Source organism: Parathielavia appendiculata (assembly GCF_033297405.1).
Source record: "Parathielavia appendiculata strain CBS 731.68 unplaced genomic scaffold N657scaffold_4, whole genome shotgun sequence".
NCBI classification, from domain to species: domain Eukaryota; kingdom Fungi; phylum Ascomycota; class Sordariomycetes; order Sordariales; family Chaetomiaceae; genus Parathielavia; species Parathielavia appendiculata.
The window spans coordinates 1628241-1648786 of record NW_026944223.1 but is presented as its reverse complement, the minus strand read 5'-3'; the positions used below and the strand labels follow the sequence as shown (position 1 = coordinate 1648786).

The window sequence follows — 20546 nt, the reverse complement described above, 5'->3', positions numbered from 1 at the left end:
TTGTTGTGTTTTTGCTTGCGAACTGAGTGGCCGAGCCGAGTATATGGCTGAACAGGGTATAGTGACGTTACCATATACTAACTGACCTTTAACCCAGCGCACCAAATTCTTGGGGCCGGGTGCAGCTGGTGTATTTCCCCTCCTGCAACTCAAGTCGGAAGGGTGGTACGGCAGGTGGAATAACTCAACCATCCATTCAGCCCCTCACCGGTCTTCGTCGAGGCTCTCGGAGCACACCCTTTCGTCTCTTTCCGTCGGAGAGCCGCGGGCGAGGCATCGACACATGGCTTTTGTGAGAGCTGTGTGGTTATCCACGGAAACATCTCCCCTCCGGGCCGAGCGTCTGCCGCCCCTCCATCAAAGACGGAATCGTGGCGTCCTCGACAGAGACCCAACGACTGTTCTGGACGGTGTTTCGAAGCAAAGCGTCCAGGGTTCCGGCCTTCAAAGCTGATGGTAATGCGACCACGGGGTTGCATTGCTAGTGGTCTTCCACTCAAGCCCGATCCTTCGAGGTTGCATCGACCCAACCGGTGAGGCTTCCTGCTGTTAGCTGCATAATTGACCACACATTATCCGTGGGCAAGTTGCCCCACTTCGTTGAAACTGATCTCCCCGGTGAGGGTTATAGGTGCAACTTGCAGCTAACATCAGTCTAGATTTCAACCAAACACCGATACCAATGCAGTACAAGCGATGAATTGGAGGATACTTTCTTTTCAAATAGAAGATAGTGCTTAGGAAATTTGAAGTGTAGATTGATAAAGTAGTTGAGCTTTTGTATTGATCAAGTACTTCGGCTGAGAGAAGAAAGATATTAAGCAAGACTAAGTACTCTTCAACAACCTTAAACCTCTTATAAGAAATAGGACCGTCTTAATAACTACTTGGCCAATCTACTCAAGATTCTCAACTAGTATCTTATAGCTGTAGAGAATATACAAACTAAATTTGATACGTTATCAACGCCTTGTTGCTGAGTTCTAGCTGTTTGGGCTTGCTAATAGAGATACTGGAAGTACTGTGGTAAATGGCACCTATAACCCTGTCCAAGCACTGATGTTGCGTCCGGGTCTCTTACCCCACTCTCCGCAGGAGAGTGGGCAGATTTAACAAAGTGGGTCTATCTCCCCCACCATACCTAAGCACACTGTCGGCTCTTATCATAACTTGCTTTTTGCCGCTTGCCTGTCAACTGGAGATTCCTTACCTGTTTGTTGTGATGCTACTGAACCATAAGATGTCTCATAGGAGCCAGCGGTTTATCCATTTGGAGAAGATTGTTAGGAGTGAGGGCACTCTGGCCAGAGTTTCTTTTTGAAGGCTGCACCTCTCCTGCGGTGCTCGATGTGCTTTTCGTTTCGACCTGCGGCGTGAGCCTCGTTGTGGGTACCGTACTGTGGAGCAAGCCCCTGCTGGAGACTGGCTGTGCGGCCGGCCATGTTGGGCTTAGCGTTCTGGGCTCTCGTCCCAATTGGTTAAACTGGTTACATGGTTTGGCCCAGCAGAAGTTTCTCTCGACTCCTGATGAGATGATGACGGGGAGCTTGTGAGGATCCCGCCGGTTGTCACATAATCCGACAGTTAAGGCAAGCGCCCAGCTGCGGCCAAGACATATTCAAATGGCGTCGACATCTCGCGCTACCTTTGGGCACGGATAGTCCTACGTCCGTTTACACACATTAGAGTCACAAAAAAGACATGCTGGCCTAAAACTTTCCATTTGTATGTGAACGGAATGCCGAGCGACCGAACTTGCACTGTATATATTCCTAGCACTAACATGTACAGTAAGATTGGTAATTACAGAACCAGGCTAAGGTGCGACAGAAAGCTTCCTCCCATTGACTATGCGCAACCCAGCGAGTCCCGTCCCCCTCCAGTTGCTCGCCGAATCCAACCCCAATGTGACGGCTCTCTGCACGCACTGCACAAAGCTCCCGTTCCCCCCCAACCCACACCAGATCTTTCTCCAACCCCCAACTTTTCCCTCCAAGTCATCTTTCTCCTTGCGCCGTGGTAATTTGTACCTACACCCGCGCTCCTCCACCCATTTGTCTTATTGCGCGCGTGCCTCAGCCGTCGTCATTTTATTTTATCTCTTCCATCAGCTTGGTGTCGGGTCCGCTGTCGCGTCCCAAGTGATCGATTTCAACAAACCACAGCAGCGCTCATTACGTTGCGGTCGGGTACCTGGCAGCTCTCTCCACCAGCTGCCGCTCCCGCGCACGCTGCGCGTTTCCACTCGTTCTCACCACTCGATCATCGCGATCGCCGCCACGACTCCCACCTATCCAAAACGCCTGCTTCTCAGCGCGACGCTGCATGCATCGCGAGGCATGAACGGGGATCACAACCCGCCCAGTGCAATTCCTGGCGCGCCCGTCAACGGCTCTTTCGCCGCTCTGTCGTCGAATCGCGCGACCTTATTCCCCGCGACCGCCCCTGCGACAAAGAATACAATGGCTGTCCCGGCCTTTCTTCCTCCTGCGCAGGCCTACCGCCCGCCCGCAGCCTCCCAATCAGGCTACAAACCGTCGCTTCCGACTGCCAGTTCGTTTGATCGCGACACCAAAAAGCCAATGGGCACCCCGTTGTCCGTTACGCCGCCAACCCTCTCGTCGGCGCTGATTCGAAACCTCCCGCTCAACACCTCGGAGGAGTCGCTGCGCCTGATGATGGTCTTCTCCAAGGACCTCGTCGATGTCGAGGTGTTGCCCGCCGAGCAATCGCCCGATTCAGGCTTTCGGTCTGCCATTTTGAAGTTCAAAAGCCCCGCAGGCGCCCAGGAGGCCAAGAACATGCTTGATGGCAAGTCCAATATCTCGAACGACGCCGAGATGATTGTCGAGATCCTGGGTAGCTCAAGCCCGACGGCCTTGGGAAACCCGTTCCCCTCTAGTACAACCATGTCTACGAGCGTATCGAACGCGACTGTCTCTACCACTCCGTCGGCCCCGTCGTCAAGGCAGACATCTCGATTCAACGGCACCTTCCAGTCCCTCGAAAAGGCCTCGCCCCCGATGAACACAATTTATGGAGATATGGCGGGCCACGAGCCTGGCGCGTCTTACCAGAACCTTTTTGGGCCCCAGTCGCCGATCGGCAACCACCTCGCAAACGGCACCCGGATCACCAGCAAATCGCTTATCGATTCCGCCGATGACGATGAGACCAAGGAGCTGCTCAAAGATCCTGTTGGCTTCGCTGAGAACGGCCTGCACCGCCGACAGACCGCTCCTCAGCTTCCCATCTCTCGCTTGGCCGGCCTGTCACTCAATACAACCCCAAGCCCCGCCGCCGTACATCCGCAGATGCCATACTACGGCCATGCAGGCATGGGCTCGCTATCTGGACTGTCGAACACCATGTCGCCCACGGCAATGGCTAGCCCTGGACCGGGATACAATCCCCCAATACCGCACCGAATGAACAACTTCCCTCCCGCTAACCCCGCCGATCAAAACCCGCCGTGTAACACGCTCTACGTCGGCAATTTACCCATCGACACATCAGAAGAGGAACTCAAGGCAATGTTCTCGAGACAGCGAGGATACAAGCGTCTCTGCTTCAGGACGAAACAGAACGGACCCATGTGTTTCGTTGAGTTTGAGGATGTCACTTTCGCGACCAAGGCTCTGCACGAGCTTTACGGACAACCGCTTCACAACAGCGTGAAAGGCGGCATCCGCCTGAGTTTCTCCAAGAACCCGCTTGGCGTCCGTTCCGGACAGAACCAGGGACAAAACGGAGCAGGCGCCATCAGCGGCATGAACGGAATGCATTCTGGAGCCGCTGGCGGATTTACAACAGCCAACGGGCCTCCGCCCGGGTTGACGGCCCCTCCCGGTCTCAGCGTCAATCGCGGTGGATACACGGCATCCCCCAGCCTCGCAACCGGCACGACTGGCTCGTACACCTACCCCACTGTCTCTAATGGGTCGAGCAACCCTTGGGGCGGAATGTACGGCGGAAACGGACCCATGATGGCCGGCACCGCTTCAGCGTTTCCGCCGTATATGATGGGCCGATGATTGTTCATTTTACGGACCAACATCTTGTTTGGGAGGTTCGGTTTGTTGATCGGCATCGTTCTCTTCGGGCCTCTGCTCATTTTGGAGCCGATTCCATAGCGCCCTCCTGGTCGAGGGTCCAGTCTGCGCGACACCAAAGGGGCCAGGCAACACTGCACACTACACGGAACCAGATGGAGCGACGCGCACGACTCCCACCATGCATTGCTTCTACGCTGTGGCATTTCCACACTGCACTCATCGGCGTATGGTCTGGGTTTTGGAGTTCTTTTGTTTTCGCACCGATGATTCCCAAATTCGCTGTGTTTCTGCTGAAATTTCGATGTTTCATTTGTTGGCGGTCTGGCTTGGTTCCGTGGACGGCATCAGAATCTTAGAGGCTTGTTTTCCTATCCCTCCGGGTATTGGAAGAGAGCACTCATATACTTGGGGCCCCTCCGTTGGGTCATTGCTTGTTCCGCGGCTATTTAACCACATTGAGTTTCGCACATACACAATCATGGCTAGCAGGGCGCAAGGTCGGATGGGAAGGTGAAATAGGAGAAGGGGCTATGGCTCACGGCGTCTTGTCGGTTTTGACATTATCATCAACATACCGGAGGCGAGCATTAATCAACGGCACGGATCTCTTTGTGGTCATCGGGAATCCGATAGGAGTTCTGGACAAGGTGGCCGTGGGTTCGAGCACCAGGGCGGCGTGCGGAAAGGGGGTTTTCTCTTTGGCAACGGGACAAGACAAAGACAGTCGGCGCTTTTCCATTCACATGCGCGGATGTTTAAGACGAAGCAAGCTCCTCGACCACGAGCATTTGTGGCGGTGACCACTCGACCGGAAATACAACCGCGTCCTTCACCGAGAAACAAAAAACGCAACGTAAGAAACCATCATCATATTGCGGACAAACACTGGCACATCGCATTGGAGATACCGGCTAAAGACTCGGCAAGGGGGGATTGATACATCATTGGCGCTTTACACACACCTTTGTCAAGAGTATTGCATCGAGGTCTTTTTTCATCTGGGGCCGGCCGTGGCTTCGCTTCATCCCGGTTGGATGGTTTTGCATTCGGCGGCCAGATCTTCTATCTTCCGTTTCTCGATTTTCCCCCATGATCATGACCTCGTTTCTCTTCGGTTTCCCAGCTGAAGTTGCCATACTTGAAACGCGACCCAAACCGCGTTTTACGTGTGACACTCGCAGCCTGGAATGTTCGACCCGCATGTGCTACTTGGTGCTAGCATTTTTGTTTGTTCTCTGAGCGGGCTTACATGGTGGTGGTGTTTATTTGGTCCGGCCAAATCATACCTTTATGTTATTTGTCTCTGTGGGGGTTTTGCTGGTATAAAATGGTTCACTGGGGGGATTCGATACCTTGGGAGGGATTTATGGCCTGGGTTTTTTCTGCTCTTTTCTGTGACAGATTTCATAGGCGCGTCGGAGTTCGTCCTCTTTCAATTCTTGATCCATCCCTGTTGGGATTTCCTGTTCGTCTACCCACCTGCCGCGGCGAGAGTTGGTAGTAGTGGCTGCGAAAAAAATGTATCCAATGTCAGCTTGCGGCTTGTGGAAGAAACTCAACTCACCACGTTGTCCACTGTCTTACTGCGAAATGCACCGGGCAACAAGCGGGTTGACTTTCGGTAGCCCTGGATGATATCGATACGTCTTCTGGTCATGCCACCGCCGTACGCTCTCGATTAGAGGTAGCTTCCACAGTGGTCGAAATTAATTGAGAAGTTCGTGCTGTCTCCAACTCTCCAATGCATTTTTTCGATCGGTGGCCATGGATTGGCCTTCGCACTGCGATCCGCCCCCTTCCTGACGCTTCCTGCCGACCCTCAAGAGCGGGATGTTGGCACCATTGGATAACAAACACAGTGTATACAGCGAGGGAAGCTCACAGACACAAAAAGGACGGTGAAGGCAGGAAAATAAAGACATACAACACTCGGCATTCGCTGGTCGTCACCGACCCAACTACTACTCGAGCCCTTGTTGGTTTGTCGAGGGGAGAGCGGACGGGATCCCGAATTCTCCAACAGGTATGGTCGTATGTGACAGTCAGATGGCGAAGGCTGGATTATCAGTTGAAGTTCAGGGCTTGGTGATCGGAGTGAAGGAAAGCTTGCAGAGTTGCTTCTGCGTGGTGAGCATTGGAGACTTCGGTCGCCCAATATTGTTCCAATTCCAACTTCACCGGCTTGCTACCTTGGTTTTACCCAGGCCACAGACAATACCATGGAGTTCAAACCATATCGCAGCGGGACGAAGAGCGGGACATTGTCATACTTCTAAGAGAATACAAATTCGACCAGAATCAGGCGCGTCCACCACCCTCCCCCAACCCTACGATCGTCACTAAACTACTAAATACCGAAAAAAGGGCATGTCATTGACCAGCTGAGCGCATTGAATTTGAGAACCTCATTGCCAAGACGCAGAATAGTAAAGGACACAGCGATATTTAGAAAGAGGTATACGCACCAGCGGAGTCCTGCAAATCCACCCAAAACACACCTTGGTTAGAAAGCAGCGCGTCCACCCACTTGCAGTTCATACAAACATGATAGTACACAACCCTTCCCTCGTCAATCCAGCGCTGATGTGATCGTCTTCCTAGATGCCCCCCATGTACCTCTCCTCGGCGCACCTAACTACCTCACAAAGCGCCCTGACCAGCACAGGCTCAGCTCCCTCTAGCACAACTACCCCTACCCTCTTCCCTTCCTCAACCAGTGAATCTACCTCCGCATCAGTCTCCATCTCATCACCGTCAATCAGCACCTGATCACCCCCTGCGCCCTTACCCATGGTCGCCACCAACGAATTGACACACCTCCCCAACCCCGCCAGAAGCTCCCTCATGGCGGCCGACGCACCACCAAACTCCTGGTTCCCTCCACCAGCAAAACCGTTCCTAGGGCCATTCTGCGAAACGGAACCGCCGCTGGACGAAGCAAACAGCTCGTCCCACAGCACCCTGTAACTCGTCTGCCGCCGACCACCACCACCAGCAGCAGCTCTGCCCAGCAGCATGCGCGCTCTACTGCTAGCGCTGCCACTCCCTTGAGCCTGCTGCTGCTGGCGGTACGCGGCCGTCGCGGACACTGGGTCGTCCATGCCCAGCAGGCTGGCCGCCTTGTGCGGGATCCCGAGAGTGCGAGCGGTGTCGTCACTTGGTGACGATGAACCGTGATTGATCTGATGGTTGCTCGATCTGCCTTTTGTTGGTGGCGGGACAGGCGTCGTGGCGGGTGCAGGGGTCGGGCAGAGGGAACGGATGTAGTTGTACGCGAGCAGGTGGGCGTACAATGCGTCGCAGAGGTGGGGTGAAGCGGTTGGGAAGATGGTCTGGATTGGAGTCCAGAGGTGGAGTGTTGTTGTTCGTGGCCTCTCCATTGTCAGGCTTGAGGGAGAGGGATTGAACGGCGAATGGGTAGACCAGGGAAGTGAATCGTAGCTCTGTTGGGGTTGGTGCAGTTTGCTACTGCGCCGGCTTTGACTTAGCCAGCTCATGTTCCACCGTTTTGAAGGCCGTGTGTTGTGCGAGTTTGAGTAGAGGGAGTCAGTATCAGTGCTCTGTAACTGGCGGTCCAGCGCTGCTCGATGCTTAACCTTCCTGGAGTAAACCCGGATGGTTTCGATGGAGAGGCTTGATGTGAGGAGCATCGTTTCTGGGAAACATGATATTGACACCCGGAGGGACTCCATCACCTCCGGGGGGAGAGGCATTCCGGGAGGTGGCATGCCTGGGTTGTATGGCATGGAAATCTGCGGTAAAGCCATCGTTTCGGTACTGGCGTCGACCCAGCGACGGAGATCGGCCAGTGACGGTTGTCGAGCCTCTGTACGTCTTTCTCCATCCATCCTGGAGCTGAGAGCTTCTTCATCGCCTGAAACATCACACTCATCAACGGCCGCTGCAAGCGGAGACCTTGGAGGACGATGTGGCAGAACCTGGCCTCTCCTCGTCGGAGAAATGGGAGGCGGCGCAGAAGCGTCAATGACAGTACGGCCGTTAGCCGTCGCCAGCAAGTGAATACTGAGGTCAGAATCTCCCTGCAGATTGACGCTGCAACTGGTCTGCCGCTGTCTTCCAACCCCTGACCGAGCGGCTGGTGCTGTTCCCCTGGGCTCCGATGCGGATGACGCCGTCTCGGTGGCATGATGAACATTATGCAGCGAGGAAATCGGTCTTGGGCAAATGGCCATGGGCGGAATGTCGATGATTCGAGGCTTCTCCCGCAGTGCTTGACTGGCAGGCGTATGTGGCCGTGAGAACGTGGCATAGCAGCCTTTGGGAAAGTGAGAATCCGCAGGGGCGGGAGGCAATTCCCGGTCTTTTGGTGCTTTTTGCAACCCCGACATGATGATGTCGTCAGCGAGATCCAGGTGAGGCTGATGCGGGTCGGAAATTGAAATTCTTGCTGTATATACTGAGCAACAGGCCTCATCTGGCGGAGACTCGCGCTCATCCTCGTACCACGTACCGGGCGGACTACCTCCTCGGCTGTTTGAGAAGCAAGAAGAAAGTCCGGGAGGGCTTTGTGAAATCGTGTTGTGCGAAAAAAGCGAGGAACAGCGGCCAGAAACTGACGTGGCCGCCGTGGCAACGGATTGTTGTCGAGTACGGATCGAATGTGGCCCCATTTCCACCGACGTGACGCTAGATGAATCTCGGCGCCTGTCTCTGGGTCCAAACTCATTGATACCGTCTGACGGCTCAGCGCATTGGTGTTCCTTATCTTCGACAAGGGAGTCCGGGTAAGGTCGGCTTGCACCAAGCTTCTCCGCCTGGTGTTGTTGGTCCTGTTGATAACTTGGGCGGTAGCGCATAATCGGCGCTGGAAGCGAGTCGCTCAAATCCGAAGGGAGCGCTTCGAGACCCGCACAAGGACTACCAGCCGTCATGTCTTTCAACATGAAGATGTCTTCTGAAACCTCAAGATCCCTCACTAGCAGCTCCGGAAGGTTGCAATCGACCATCGGTTCTCCGGGGTCTATCTCATAGCTCAGGGAGGATGCTGGCCTGGTGAACGAGCAGTCTAGCGGGCGGACGGGGTCAATATGAGGGTACATGTCTTTCATGCTCGGCTCTGGATCGACGTGGCGTGCTATCCCTGTGCCGATTGCGAGTATTGTCATTGCCGAGAACTTGCTGTGCACGTATGCGAGCAAAACCTCGTGCAACCGGGGTTCCGGGTCCTTTCCCGATCCGTGAGCCGAGACTATTCCTAGAGCTTTCAGGTAATAGTTGGCCGGCTTTTGGGTTGTCGACGGGGGGACGAATATGCCAAGGGACCAAGAGCATCAGGTGGGCTGCCAGACGCGTGTATAAGTCCCTTCTTTCCCTGGTGTCTGATTGAGATGATCAAGCAGGGGTTCTCAGATATATGATGGAGTTTATGTCGTGGTACCCAAGTCTGGAAGTGCGTCGCGCTGAAAGGGAGGATGGCCGCACCGCTCAGCAGTCCGTGCCCCCGTGTGCAGCCCAAACAGGAGAAGAAAAAAGAGGCCTGACCGAGACAAGCAGTCGGGAAGCAAGTTGCTTGCAGGTGGGCCATGGGTGTGACCATCAGCATGAAGCGAGGGGCATACTGGCTCACCCATTCCAGGATGCTGCTCTGTACCATGCAGGAAGCAGATGCAGGATATATCCGATTGTCGTCGACATATCTCGCGCTCTTGCCTTGCTCCTGGCTAGCTGTTGCTAGCTGCAGGAAACGGGGCCACAGCAGGCTTGACCATCAAATACCCGGTAATAGTTGGTCCAACTCCAACGTTGCTTTTGTGGCAAGTCGGCCTCGTGTTGAGAGTGCGTGTGAGGAGAGACGGCGGATGGCTGCATGCTCCGTGCAATCGCAGCATATGAACCTGACCCTTTCTGCGAATGCTAGTGAGTTCTTGGTTAGTTCACGCCATCCGGCGCATCAAGGCCCACCGGATGCCGATCACATCGATGGCCAACAAAAAACAAGCACCGCTTGAGCGCACTTTGGCTGCAAGGAGTGGCAGATCTCCCGACGCTGCGTCCGATGTCTGCTGATCCATGGACCGAAGATCTGTTCCTGGGGCGAGTGGGATGCCGCGACAAGTCGGGGAATTCAAAATCAAACGGCGGGCTCCCGTTACCAATTCCGATGTGTGGGATGAGGATGGAGGTGCATCTTGCCTGCCGACATCGCAGTTGGCGTCAACAAAGTGTTTGTACCTGTGGGACATGGCAGCGGCAGCGATCTCCGCAGGAAAAGAAAGGCTCGAATGAGGGGAAGAAAAGCCTCATTGGGGATGGCAGGGGCCATCCAATCGGTCCACGTGCATTTATTTGTTGCCGACGGCGAACATAGAGAGAAGTCTGGTCCAAAGCGAGAAGGAGCCAAGTGGAAGCAAAAGTGATGCAGGCTCCGAGCTTAACCAAGCCCAGACCCACTCGCAGTTGGGAGTCGGCAAGTTGCCTTGCGGCTGAGATCGATTGGATGTGTCGATCTAGGCCCACAAAACGTCAAAGGTCTTGTTGGAAAGCCAAGAGCCACGAATTTTACCGCACCGTAGTAATTGGGCACCCAAAGGATGGGCACCCACTCAATTGAGGATGATGTTGTTGTCTCTGTTCTTCCAAACTGTTGCCCCCTCTTCCTGATCCTGAGAATCCCAGTGTCAAGCCGTTAGTCACCTTTGAACTGCCCTCCTTGACCACCTGCCAAATCCAACACAATCTAGCCTCTAATCTAGCCAGACGCTAAGGAACCGGCTAGAAGGTGTAGGCTGGAAAGCGTCGAACCCCTAATCCTGTGCTCTTTTCTTTTATAGTGAGTTAGATTTATATATAGTAGCTATATAATAGGGGATAGAAGTTTTTATCCAATCTATATAGTACGATTTCCTATATATATAGTAATAGAAAAACCAGTGCGCTTACGAGTATATTAGTATGGAAAATAATATATATAACGTTAATTAGCTAATAATAAAGACTTATTGTCACGGCGATTGCGCCGTGCCTGCTAGGACCCACGGGTGGAACCCGGCATGTGGAAAGCACGGGCCCCTGTGGGTTAAATATTCTGCACCTCGCTGCCGCGAGATCTGTTCGTAGCTCCTCGAGCTACTGTTGGGCAGCCAACAGTTACATGCTCAAGTAAGCTTAGATCAACCAAATGGTATTGAACAGATTGAGGTATGAAACGAAGCTTGAATTGGAGTCACGATTCCAGAGTGACCCCCCAAATGAAGGATCAAGATAGTGGGTTAGGGTGCCTCAGAATGTCCCTTTCTTGTTGGAACAGAAAATTGTCCTCTCTAATCCTCCCAAGGGAATTACCCCCTTATATAGAGACATTGTGCCATGGTATGACGCTATGTCAGGGACTGTGTCATTGTGATGGATCTGTGCTGACTGAGAGTCTAGCATTGAACATCAGTGCTCAGTCCGTGAATCTTGGTGCCAAGGAACCCACTCAGTTCAACAGCTACGTCTTGACAATCAAGCCTGCCCGTACCTGACGGAATAGAGCTTAGACTGTAGTTTAGCCCGAATACAATTGTCATTGGATTGTGCGCCTGTCCCGCCGTGACACTTATTGCCTAAATAGTAATATTCAGGACTTAAATATGGTTTAACGTGTTTTATCAGCGAATGCACCATATCAGCGAGTGCACCACTGGTAAGGGCTGCATATATATTTGGGTGCAGCACTAACAACGGGAATAAGCGGGGAATAAGCTGTTAGTACTTCGACTAAGTGTCTGTGCAGCCTTTATCAGTGGTGCACTCGCTGATATGGTGCATTCGCTGATATGGTGCATTCGCTGATATGGTGCATTCGCTGATAAAGCATGGTAATAATTAGGAAGATAAGAGATATATACAAAAGCTAAGGATACTACACTTAAATACTGATATTTGCACTCAAATATCTCTATTTTTCTGTGGTATACCCCTAGTTTTCACCCTAGTTGAAACCCCTTGTTTTGGCGACTTGGCTGCACCGCGCTAACAAAACAAACCCCGGTACCTTGTAGTTCTCGAAAAATTCAACCGATGAAGCAAGGGCAAATTGCAACCTCACCACGACAATTTGAAGCCAATCTCACTCGATCCCGCCAAAGTCTCTCCCAATGCTTCAGTCTGGCCGCATTCTTCGCCGAGTTCATCACTGGCAGCATTGAAACCCGCCTTGCATGCTTCGACGCACACAAGCACCCTCGTCTCACCACCACACCTCTGGCAGTGGAACATCCTGCCCGTCGGCCGGAATTCCACTTGGGGGCGCCGCTTCTGAGTGATGTCACTCAGGGTCTTTCTTCATCTGTGATAGGCTGCATGGTTTGCCTGTTGACCAAGAAACGCGCCGAAGAGAGAGGGACACGACGGTGTCCGGGGGCTGCTAAGTTCAGAGCCATGCTTTCTGAGGAATTCATCTCTACCGTTTGCGGCGGCCCTCTTTCCTCCAACACGGCCATCGCAAAAGATGTTGGCATCTACTGCCACAGCATCAGCCCCGCGTACTCTGTCAAGTCGACCTTCAAGAAGAGCTCAGTTCCAGTGAACTGTCTGGGTGTGAGCGAGACGCACGTTTTCGCCGCTCAGCATGAGAAGGCCTACGTGCATGTCTACTCCAGGCTCCGCGGGAACCAGGAAGCGTTTGTTGCCTTTCCCGAGAGAATCCGGAGTCTGACCTTGATTGGGGATGTCCTAGTCATGGGCACCACAGAAGGCCGGTTGATGCTCTGGGAGGTGAGATTTCGATAACCACTGAAAGGTGTTTCCGACTGTTCGGTAGAAAACTGACACTACTCACAGACGTGCACTGGCCGACTAGTGTCGACTCCGGCGCGCCACGTCCAGGCTGTCTCTTGTGTGGCTGCCACGCCCTACCACGTCCTTACCGGATCCGATGACTCGGACATCCACGTGTGGTCGCTGCCCCAGCTGCTGGAGCTGGACTCTGCTGCCGAGCCTGAGCCGCAACGGAGCCTCTCTAACCACAGGGCAGCCATCACCGGCCTTTCCCTCAGCCCTAGTGTCAGCAGTGACACAAATTTCTGTGTGTCAACAAGCAAGGACAAATCCTGCATCATCTGGAACTACCAGACCGGCGATGCCCTGCGAACCCTGCTCTTTCCCGCCTCTCCCTTATGTGTATCTCTTGATCCGTCCGCCAGAGCCATCTGTGTTTCTTGCGAGGACGGGTCGCTTTACCTGACAGAGATGTTTGCGGAGAAGCCGCTCTTGGGCGCAGGCTCAGAAGAGGCCACAACAGTGGTACAAGTCTCCTTGCCCTTTGGTGCGACGCAGCCCGACATTGGGCCTGCTTCGTGCCTGAGCTTGAGTTACGACGGCACGATGCTCCTCACGGGGCACCCCAAGGGCCAGATCATGAAATGGGACATTGCCGAAAACAATTCACCTGTGGAACTGGCCAACCTCAACGCCGCTGTCACGAATATCGCCTTTATCTCGCCCTTCCCGGCGGAGGGGCCAACGAAAACCGTCACGATCACGAAGCCTTCGCAAGCAGAGCGGGCGTACACCTTCACCGGCCAGTTTGACCCATATCCAACCGCTGAAAGCAGGTTCGACTCGCTCCTGAATGCTTCTGGCTTTCCGCAGGAGGCGATGGAGAGCGCCATAGCGGCTTTCTACCAGCCTGCAATCAAATCACCTGGCGAATCCGAGTTGCAAAGGAAGAACGAGGAGCTGTGGGAGGTGATCCGAGAGCAAAGGGCACTTCAGAAACAAACCCTTCAGCGCTATGTCGAGGCAAAGTCTAATAGTCGTTGAAGTGTTCCGGTGCTCCTCTGCATGGCGCTGTCTAACATGTCTTGTGGGAAGGAGGCATCTGATTTGCGTATATACCCCGATAAGGCTTGGGCCCGTTTCAGGTTGTCATCAAGGCTGGTGCTTTGCCTCACGTTACGTAGGCACCTTGCTCTGAGATGTGAAAGCAAACAGACAGCATCCGGCCATGATATTCTGCCTTGGTTCTTCGGCCGGAGCGCTCCCTATCTATGTACTATTTCAAAGATATTGGGCCAACCTTTGCCGTCATACGAGTTGATGGTTCCGTGGGAAAATCTTGGTAGCTGGGTCCAAACTAATCATCTTGAAGGCCTCCTATAAGCTGTCCACCAAACCTCAAGTATGGTTGTATAAGTATGTACAAGACTGCAAGAACCAGCAATAATATCGAAAAGCAATGGATGGATGGAATTTATTTCGCCCGGAGGCACGAAGCCTAAAGGGCCTTGGCACGCTAACTACTTCCCATTCGTTGACGTTCAACCATCAACTCGTACAAGCCCTCTCTCCCTTTTCTCAAAGCAATGGAACCAAGGTCATCGATCCATCCAACCACATCTGTGGCCTGATGTGGTCCAAGCTCCTCCGGCGCGGGGCAGCCAAGACGTAACCGAAGCTTCCCGTTGGAATTCTTCCAAAAGTCCAGACCCTGGTCCTCAAACACATCGTCATTGACAAACGTCCCGCGTTTGAGCGGCCGCCAGTGTCGCAATAAGCGTTGATGCAGGAAACTATATCGCCCACCCTAGTTGGAGATGCGCTAAACTCTACCGCCAGCTCCCTCATCCATTGGGGCGGATTGGCCAATACTGCCTACCAGTTTGGGTTGATCGGTTTTCGCCCTCGAGGAAATCACGATGCGCACCCGTTCTCTCGTCCTCCGCCTAGTCGGCACCCGGAAGCTCCTGCGCACCTTTGCCCAGAGTACCGCCGTCCGCACCGACCCCCGCGGCCGACCGCAACTCCCCTTTCTCTCAGTCCCGATAACCCGCGCAGGACGCGTCCGCTACTTAACTACCGAACGCAAAGCCCAGCTGAAGTACGAGATCAAGACGGGCATCAAATACACGGGTTACATTTGGATAGCCGGCGCGTCACTGCTCGCTGTATGGTTTGCCATCGTTCAGGAGCGCCTCGAGCGCAGGTATCCCACGCCGCACGAATGGACTTACCGGACGCGCATGGACCTTCGCGGCGGCAACTGTGCCCGCTACGAACCATCTCCGGGCAAAATCACCAATTGGCTGCAGGTGGCAGGGTGGTTTGAGATGACAGTCAACCGGCTTCACGACCCTAACATTGACGGGAAGGATGTCAAGGATGCTCCTCACGACTGCCCGCCGGGGACCAAGGATGTCATGGCCAAATCCGAGGAATGGAGGAGGGGTTACTATGAGGCCATGATGGGATACGCCAAAGCAGCCGAGTACATGGACGGCTGGGTGTTGGACAAAACGAGGAATATTGTGTTCCCGCCGGGCACCATGATTGGGCCCTCGAACCCCTACCCCAAGCCGCTCCCGCCAGGATTCAAGGGCGCTCCTAGAGAAGAGGATTGTGAGCTGAGGTTTGACTCGCCAGACGCCATCTACCTCCGGATTCTGTATACGCCAGGTTTTACGAACCGGCAAAAGATCGAGGCCGGTTTGGCATATGCCTCCTGGCTAGACTACAAGGGCATAACTGGCCCAGCAAGCATCGTCTTTGAAGACGCTGTCCACCTTGCTGCCTCCGAGCGGAAAGATATCCCAGCCGAACCCTTGGACCCGGGGACCTGTGTCCTCAATGAAGCCGCTGGGCTTCCCTCCGAGAACCTCCTCAACTCTCTCACTGCCTACGCCACCTTCCGCGCCCGCCAAGGAGACATCAACTCGGCCCTCCCCATCCTCGTCTCAATCCTCAGAGCCCGCCGCAGCCTTTCCCCACCCACCACCGCCCCAAACCAACCATCATCCTTCACCGCGCATCCAGCCAATAAGGGCCCATGGGCCCTGATATCCAAAGTCTGGACCCCTCCGCCTTACCCGGCGCCCCCGCCAGACGGCACCTCCCCTCCCGTGCGCGATGCCCAGGGCCTCTGCCAGGAAGCAGCCCTGAGCCTGCATATCGGCGAGATCATGTACACTTCATCGCCCGCCGGCCGGGAGGAAGGGCTGGGCTGGACGCGCGAGGCCGTCGACGTCGCCGAGGAACAGCTCCACCAACTCCCGCAGACGGTTGAGCGGGACAGCCCCGCGCGCGCCGCCTGCCGCGAGTGCCTCGCCACGGGCCTGGGCAACTGGAAGGCCATGGTGGCCAAGCTGGCCAAGGAGGAGCGGGCCAAGGCGGCTGCTGTTGAAGCCGAAAGGAGGAAGAGGAAGGGTTGGTTTGGGAGCCTGTGGGGAGAGGGACCGGCAAAGGTGGAGGATGTGGATCGGTGGGCGGCTGAGGAGAAGGTCATTGAGGAGAGGCAGAGGAGGGTGAAGGATCTGTTGGAGGATTTGAGGCCTCCGCCGAGAGGGATTTTATCCTTTCTGCAAGCTTGAGATGGTTGTTGTATGTTGAAGGATGGGATCAAACAGTGAAACAGCCTGGCGGGAAGCATGGAGGATCGGTTGTATGGATAACAATGTGTCGGCTTCTTATGGCTTCTGCTCTACAAACATGACGTGTGGTGGTTTGGGGCAACACTGTAGGGCGAGGCTGCATCACCTTTGAAGCCGCGGTGTACATCAAGGGACATAATTGCGAATCCAGGCTTCAGATTGTGGAATTTGTGTACTAGCTAGCTCTCAGAGTTTGGGATCATGAACACTGAGGATTGCTACATGCTGAATTGGTGTCATAACCTGGAGAGCATCAAATGGAAGGAAGCTATTGAGAGAACTAACGAGCGATGCGCTCTCTCGCCGATCTAGTTGTCCCTGTTTAGATCCTCAAGCTCCTTCACCAGATCCTTCAAATCTTCGGCCTCCGCGCCGTGACCGATCAAGGAGTGTCCAGCCTTCATATCGTTCTTTTGGACGTCATTGTCCCTGGTAGCACTGCCGGTCTGGTGGGGCTGAGCCGGCTGGGCCGTCTTCCCATCGCCCATGTTTTCATCGTTTTTGGTTTCATCGTCCTTCTGGACGTTCGCATCCTTATGCTTGTCCTCGCTTGCAGATGTGGTCAAGCATCTCGTAGTGGAGAATGCGCCAAAGTTGGGAATGAGCCAGTGTGGTGCTCTGGCAGCGAGTCGGGGTCTCAGATGGGGCGGTATCAAGTCGTCCAGCCGATTTCCATATGTGATCGGCTCCTCATCGGTGTTCTTGGCTGCGTCGTCCTGGACTACGTTGTCCTCGGCAGCGGTGTTCTCGAGTGCGGTATCCTCAAGTGCGAATACGTGCAACCTTGAAGGCATGAAGACTGAAGTTGGTGGGCTGTCTTCACGGTTGTCCTCGACTGCGGTGTCCTCGACTGCGGTGTCCTCGACTGCGGTGTCCTCGACTGCGGTGTCCTTGCCTGGTTCGTCCTGGATTCTGGTCGCCTCCTTCTGGTCCACTGCATTGCTTCCTTCGTCGGGCTCGATCTCCGGCGCAGCCCACGGGGAGTCGATTTTTTCAGTGGTAATGCCGGTGCCCTCCTCACCGAATATCCTGAGCACCACATTCTTGTATGTCTCTCCCTCCAGGGCCACCTGCTGAATCCAGTTGAGCACCGCAGGCTGAGCCTCGATGAGCATCGTCTCGGTGACTTGGGTATCACCTGCGCTAAAGACAGGGCACCCGAACGAGGTGAACCCGGCAGCACCAGGATTTCCTCCGGCGCCGGCGACCGGACTGCCGAGGTGCGTGTGGTGAATGATGTATGCGCGGGCACGCTGCGAACGGTTAGTATTCTCAGATCCCAGGATGAGCTGAGTTGGAACGACATACCTTCTTCATGAACTGCTTGAACGCCTCGCATTTGAAATATTTCGAGCTGTAAGAACCGCCCAAAATCGCCATGCAGTTCAATTTCCCACCGATTCTCTCCCAAACTGTGTCATCATTCAGATAACCTTCCACCTCGGTTGCTACATCCCCAATGACGATGACATCCACCTTCGCCTCCTTGCTGACCATGTCGCCCATAACAACCGTCTCGAACACCCCCTTCACATGCTCAGAAACTGTCCTATTTCCAGGCACTTCATTCACCTTCGGATCGTGATACCGGCCATAGTGCACGGCGCTCGCCATAGGCACCCTATGCCTTTCAATGGGGTTGAGGCCACGCCCTCCCTCGGGCCACCACCACAGCTCCCCCGGGTTGGCGATGACAAGGCCGGGAGGCGCGGGGTCGGTGGCAGAGCTCTGCTGCTTGTTCAAGGCCTCGACAAAGCCGAGGACGGATCCGCGAGTGATGCCGCCCCGTCCGCCGATAACCCGGTGCGCGAGCACGCTGAGGGATTGGCAGGATTCGCCAAAGAGGAGGACCACGCGGGTCTTGGTCGGGAGGTCGGGTGAGGTGAGAATGGGGATGTGAGGTTGAGTGGAAGGCGTGCCCAGGGGAAGCGGGATGGTGTCGAAGCCTCGGGCCTTGAGGCGGGTGAGAATCTCTTTGGCAACCGCTTCTATGGAAGGTTAGTGCATCTGGTGCATGTGCAAAAAATGAAAGTGGGAATCTAACCGTTGAACGCGAAGCGCTGACGATCGTTCCAGCGGTCGTTCTTGGTCAGGAAGTACTTGAAGTAGTAGTCAGGGTTTTCGATGGATCGGATTTCATCGATGTCATTGATGAAGTAGCTATGGACATGCTTTGGTTAGGACACGCAAGAACTCAAGCAGAATCGGTCAGAAAGAAGCAGTTGACGTACCCAAGCTCTTTCAGGTCGGCGGGGAAGACTGGATCGGCCGGGAGGCCCGACCAGCGACGGCGGAACATCGTGGCCGACGTCGGTGAAAAGAGAGACAATGGTTATCGGAAGAGGAAGAAGGATTTGGAAATAAGGTTGCGAGGTCCACGGCAACCAGAAGTGCTTTGAGAGTGTTGATGGCTGCTCCTTGGTAAGGAAGGAACTGCAGAGAAGGAAGGCAGGTTTGAGCAACCGAAAGCGAGACCGCTCCAGGCCACTCAAACCAGCAGGAAACTTGCTAACTGCACTTTGTTTGATTAACGGACCAACAACAGAACAAACTAGGCAGCTATATGCAGACAAGTGTAAGGATAAGTGCGGGGGTCGGTTCGTGAATTTGTAGTTGTCGATTCCATCCCATGTAAGTCCAGCACGGCCGGGTTGTTGTTGAAAAAACTCGACGATCTGGCAACACGATTCACCTTGCAAAGCAAGGCATCGGTTATCGGCATAGACCAGTTCTTAGACGACTCCAGAGTTTCGCAGCTTGAAGCAAACCGTTCATCGTGGCGGAATCCGTCGTATAAGCGAAACTCCGACTACGATAGATTCCCCGAGGCCGGGTGTTTTCTCTGTTTAGACATTCAACCCGGTATCATAGGGTACTAGCAGAGAAAAGTACTTCCCTCAACAGCAAGCAATTCGTTGCCAACGAGACGGCATGTCTGTTTCCCATTTGGATCTCCTCCTAAAGCGCCTGGGCAACGGATGACGTGCCTAAGATATCGTGACCGATGTGTGTCCTTGCTTACCAGTCCCGCCGCTCTGGGAACCGGCGCCGTAGCCATAAGCCATGATGATACCTGCACTGGGATCACATTCATGATCTGAGAGTAGGACCCGCTAGTCGGAGTTGTTCCACTGTTGCCTTCGATCATGATCTCCTCTAAAGGCGACGGGTGGCATGCAGTCGATACGTCGTGTTGACAAGGCCGGTTCCATACGTTGCCTGCGCAATAGGGCAGACTCTTCCTCGCATCCCAAGCAAAGCCCAAATTGCAATGCAAAATTGCGAGGTTTGCGCCGCCCAGAGGCAGCGATGCTGGAGGAAACAATCCTTGGGTGGGGAATTGCATGTGGCAAGCACAGAGGCAACCCAGGATCCGCAATAGCTTCTAAGGACTATAACGAGCTAGAGGGCCAACGCAACCTTTATGTCACGGGATTTCCCGTTCCTGTTCTCATGGTTATGTCATATGCTTGCGGTTATGCATACGTCATGGGGTCTGATCATACGTCTATGGTCATGCTTACGCATAGGGCTTTTGTTCCGTTCTTTAGGTTTTGTTTGCCGGCCCTTTCTGTCATCTAGCTCTTGCTCTCGTTGTAGCAATATCGATCTTGTATGTGCGAGCTGACCAGACCTTGGGTGGTGCCCGTCACACTTTAGCGATAGAGGAGGCTAATAGAGGCTATTGCAGCCTAGAGAACCTAAGGCAAGAACTCTACAGAGGCTCTCAATAAAGCCTAGAAGGTTAGGTGGGTGTGACGAATATCAAAGCCCAAACTTCTGAAAGGGACTCCTGAAGGTTATACTTGACAACGGGGTGAGGTTCGGTGAAGCCAAAGGGTTCACAACAAGCAATGTCCAAGGGTACTGACAATCTTGCACTTGAGTTGCTTACTGGAGAACTCCCAGAGTCCTCCAGAACGGGTGACTATATACTAGATGCATTTGGTTGCTCTCTCGTGCTCTCTAGAGCCTCTTAGAGCGTCCTCTGATTGGCCTTGCACTGTGTTGGGCAGCCAACAATTACTTGCTCAAGTAAGCTTAGATCAACCAAATGGTATTGAACAGATTGAGGTATGAAACGAAGCTTGAATTGGAGTCACGATTCCAGAGTGACCACACA

At 54.1% G+C, this 20546-nt stretch overlaps 7 protein-coding genes across 7 annotated transcripts; 4 read left to right on the top strand and 3 right to left on the bottom strand.

Annotated features, from left to right (window-relative positions):
* The first annotated feature begins 1611 nt into the window (after positions 1-1611).
* Positions 1612-4134, top strand: N657DRAFT_361577 (uncharacterized protein). The gene is made up of 2 exons (XM_062786985.1): positions 1612-1725; positions 1796-4134. The coding sequence occupies exon 2, from the start codon at positions 1851-1853 to the stop codon at positions 4032-4034; it is 2184 nt and encodes a 727-aa protein (XP_062649045.1). The 5' UTR covers positions 1612-1725; positions 1796-1850; the 3' UTR covers positions 4035-4134.
* On the top strand, positions 4135-5545 carry N657DRAFT_361596 (uncharacterized protein). The gene is made up of 3 exons (XM_062786986.1): positions 4135-4413; positions 4636-4908; positions 4983-5545. Exons 1-3 carry the CDS (start codon positions 4234-4236, stop codon positions 5292-5294), a joined length of 765 nt encoding a protein of 254 aa, XP_062649044.1. The 5' UTR covers positions 4135-4233; the 3' UTR covers positions 5295-5545.
* A 1128-nt stretch (positions 5546-6673) lies between these two features.
* On the bottom strand, positions 6674-9055 carry N657DRAFT_552744 (uncharacterized protein; the record flags this gene model as incomplete). The annotated part of the gene is made up of 1 exon (XM_062787917.1): positions 6674-9055. A coding segment is annotated over one exon (2382 nt), but the record flags the coding sequence as incomplete, so codon positions are not given.
* A 2053-nt stretch (positions 9056-11108) lies between these two features.
* N657DRAFT_361566 (uncharacterized protein) lies at positions 11109-11616 on the bottom strand. The gene is made up of 2 exons (XM_062786984.1): positions 11494-11616; positions 11109-11440 (listed from the first exon to the last, which is right to left on the bottom strand). The coding sequence occupies exons 1-2, from the start codon at positions 11582-11584 to the stop codon at positions 11295-11297; spliced, it is 237 nt and encodes a 78-aa protein (XP_062649042.1). The 5' UTR covers positions 11585-11616; the 3' UTR covers positions 11109-11294.
* An 821-nt stretch (positions 11617-12437) lies between these two features.
* Positions 12438-13820, top strand: N657DRAFT_680015 (WD40 repeat-like protein; the record flags this gene model as incomplete). Its single annotated transcript, XM_062796236.1, has 2 exons — positions 12438-12773; positions 12840-13820. The coding sequence occupies 2 exons, from the start codon at positions 12438-12440 to the stop codon at positions 13818-13820; spliced, it is 1317 nt and encodes a 438-aa protein (XP_062649041.1).
* A 545-nt stretch (positions 13821-14365) lies between these two features.
* On the top strand, positions 14366-16697 carry N657DRAFT_644115 (uncharacterized protein). Its single transcript, XM_062792695.1, has one exon. It carries the CDS (start codon positions 14696-14698, stop codon positions 16361-16363), a length of 1668 nt encoding a protein of 555 aa, XP_062649040.1. The 5' UTR covers positions 14366-14695; the 3' UTR covers positions 16364-16697.
* Positions 16698-16957: 260 nt separating this feature from the next.
* N657DRAFT_633134 (uncharacterized protein) lies at positions 16958-18722 on the bottom strand (the record flags this gene model as incomplete). The annotated part of the gene is made up of 5 exons (XM_062791192.1): positions 16958-17059; positions 17149-17676; positions 17732-18411; positions 18468-18583; positions 18655-18722. 5 exons carry the CDS (start codon positions 18720-18722, stop codon positions 16958-16960), a joined length of 1494 nt encoding a protein of 497 aa, XP_062649039.1.
* Between the last annotated feature and the right edge of the window lie 1824 nt (positions 18723-20546).

Coding starts and splice junctions, on each gene's coding strand:
- N657DRAFT_361577 (XM_062786985.1), top strand. CDS start 1,851: ATGCGCAACCCAGCGAGTCCCGTCCCCCTCCAGTTGCTCGCCGAATCC.
- N657DRAFT_361596 (XM_062786986.1), top strand. CDS start 4,234: ATGCATTGCTTCTACGCTGTGGCATTTCCACACTGCACTCATCGGCGT. Junction 4,414..4,635: donor ACGGCATCAGAATCTTAGAG/GCTTGTTTTCCT, acceptor AACATACCGGAG/GCGAGCATTAATCAACGGCA. Junction 4,909..4,982: donor CGAGAAACAAAAAACGCAAC/GTAAGAAACCAT, acceptor AGACTCGGCAAG/GGGGGATTGATACATCATTG.
- N657DRAFT_361566 (XM_062786984.1), bottom strand. CDS start 11,584: ATGACAATTGTATTCGGGCTAAACTACAGTCTAAGCTCTATTCCGTCA. Junction 11,441..11,493: donor AGACGTAGCTGTTGAACTGA/GTGGGTTCCTTG, acceptor GTTCAATGCTAG/ACTCTCAGTCAGCACAGATC.
- N657DRAFT_644115 (XM_062792695.1), top strand. CDS start 14,696: ATGCGCACCCGTTCTCTCGTCCTCCGCCTAGTCGGCACCCGGAAGCTC.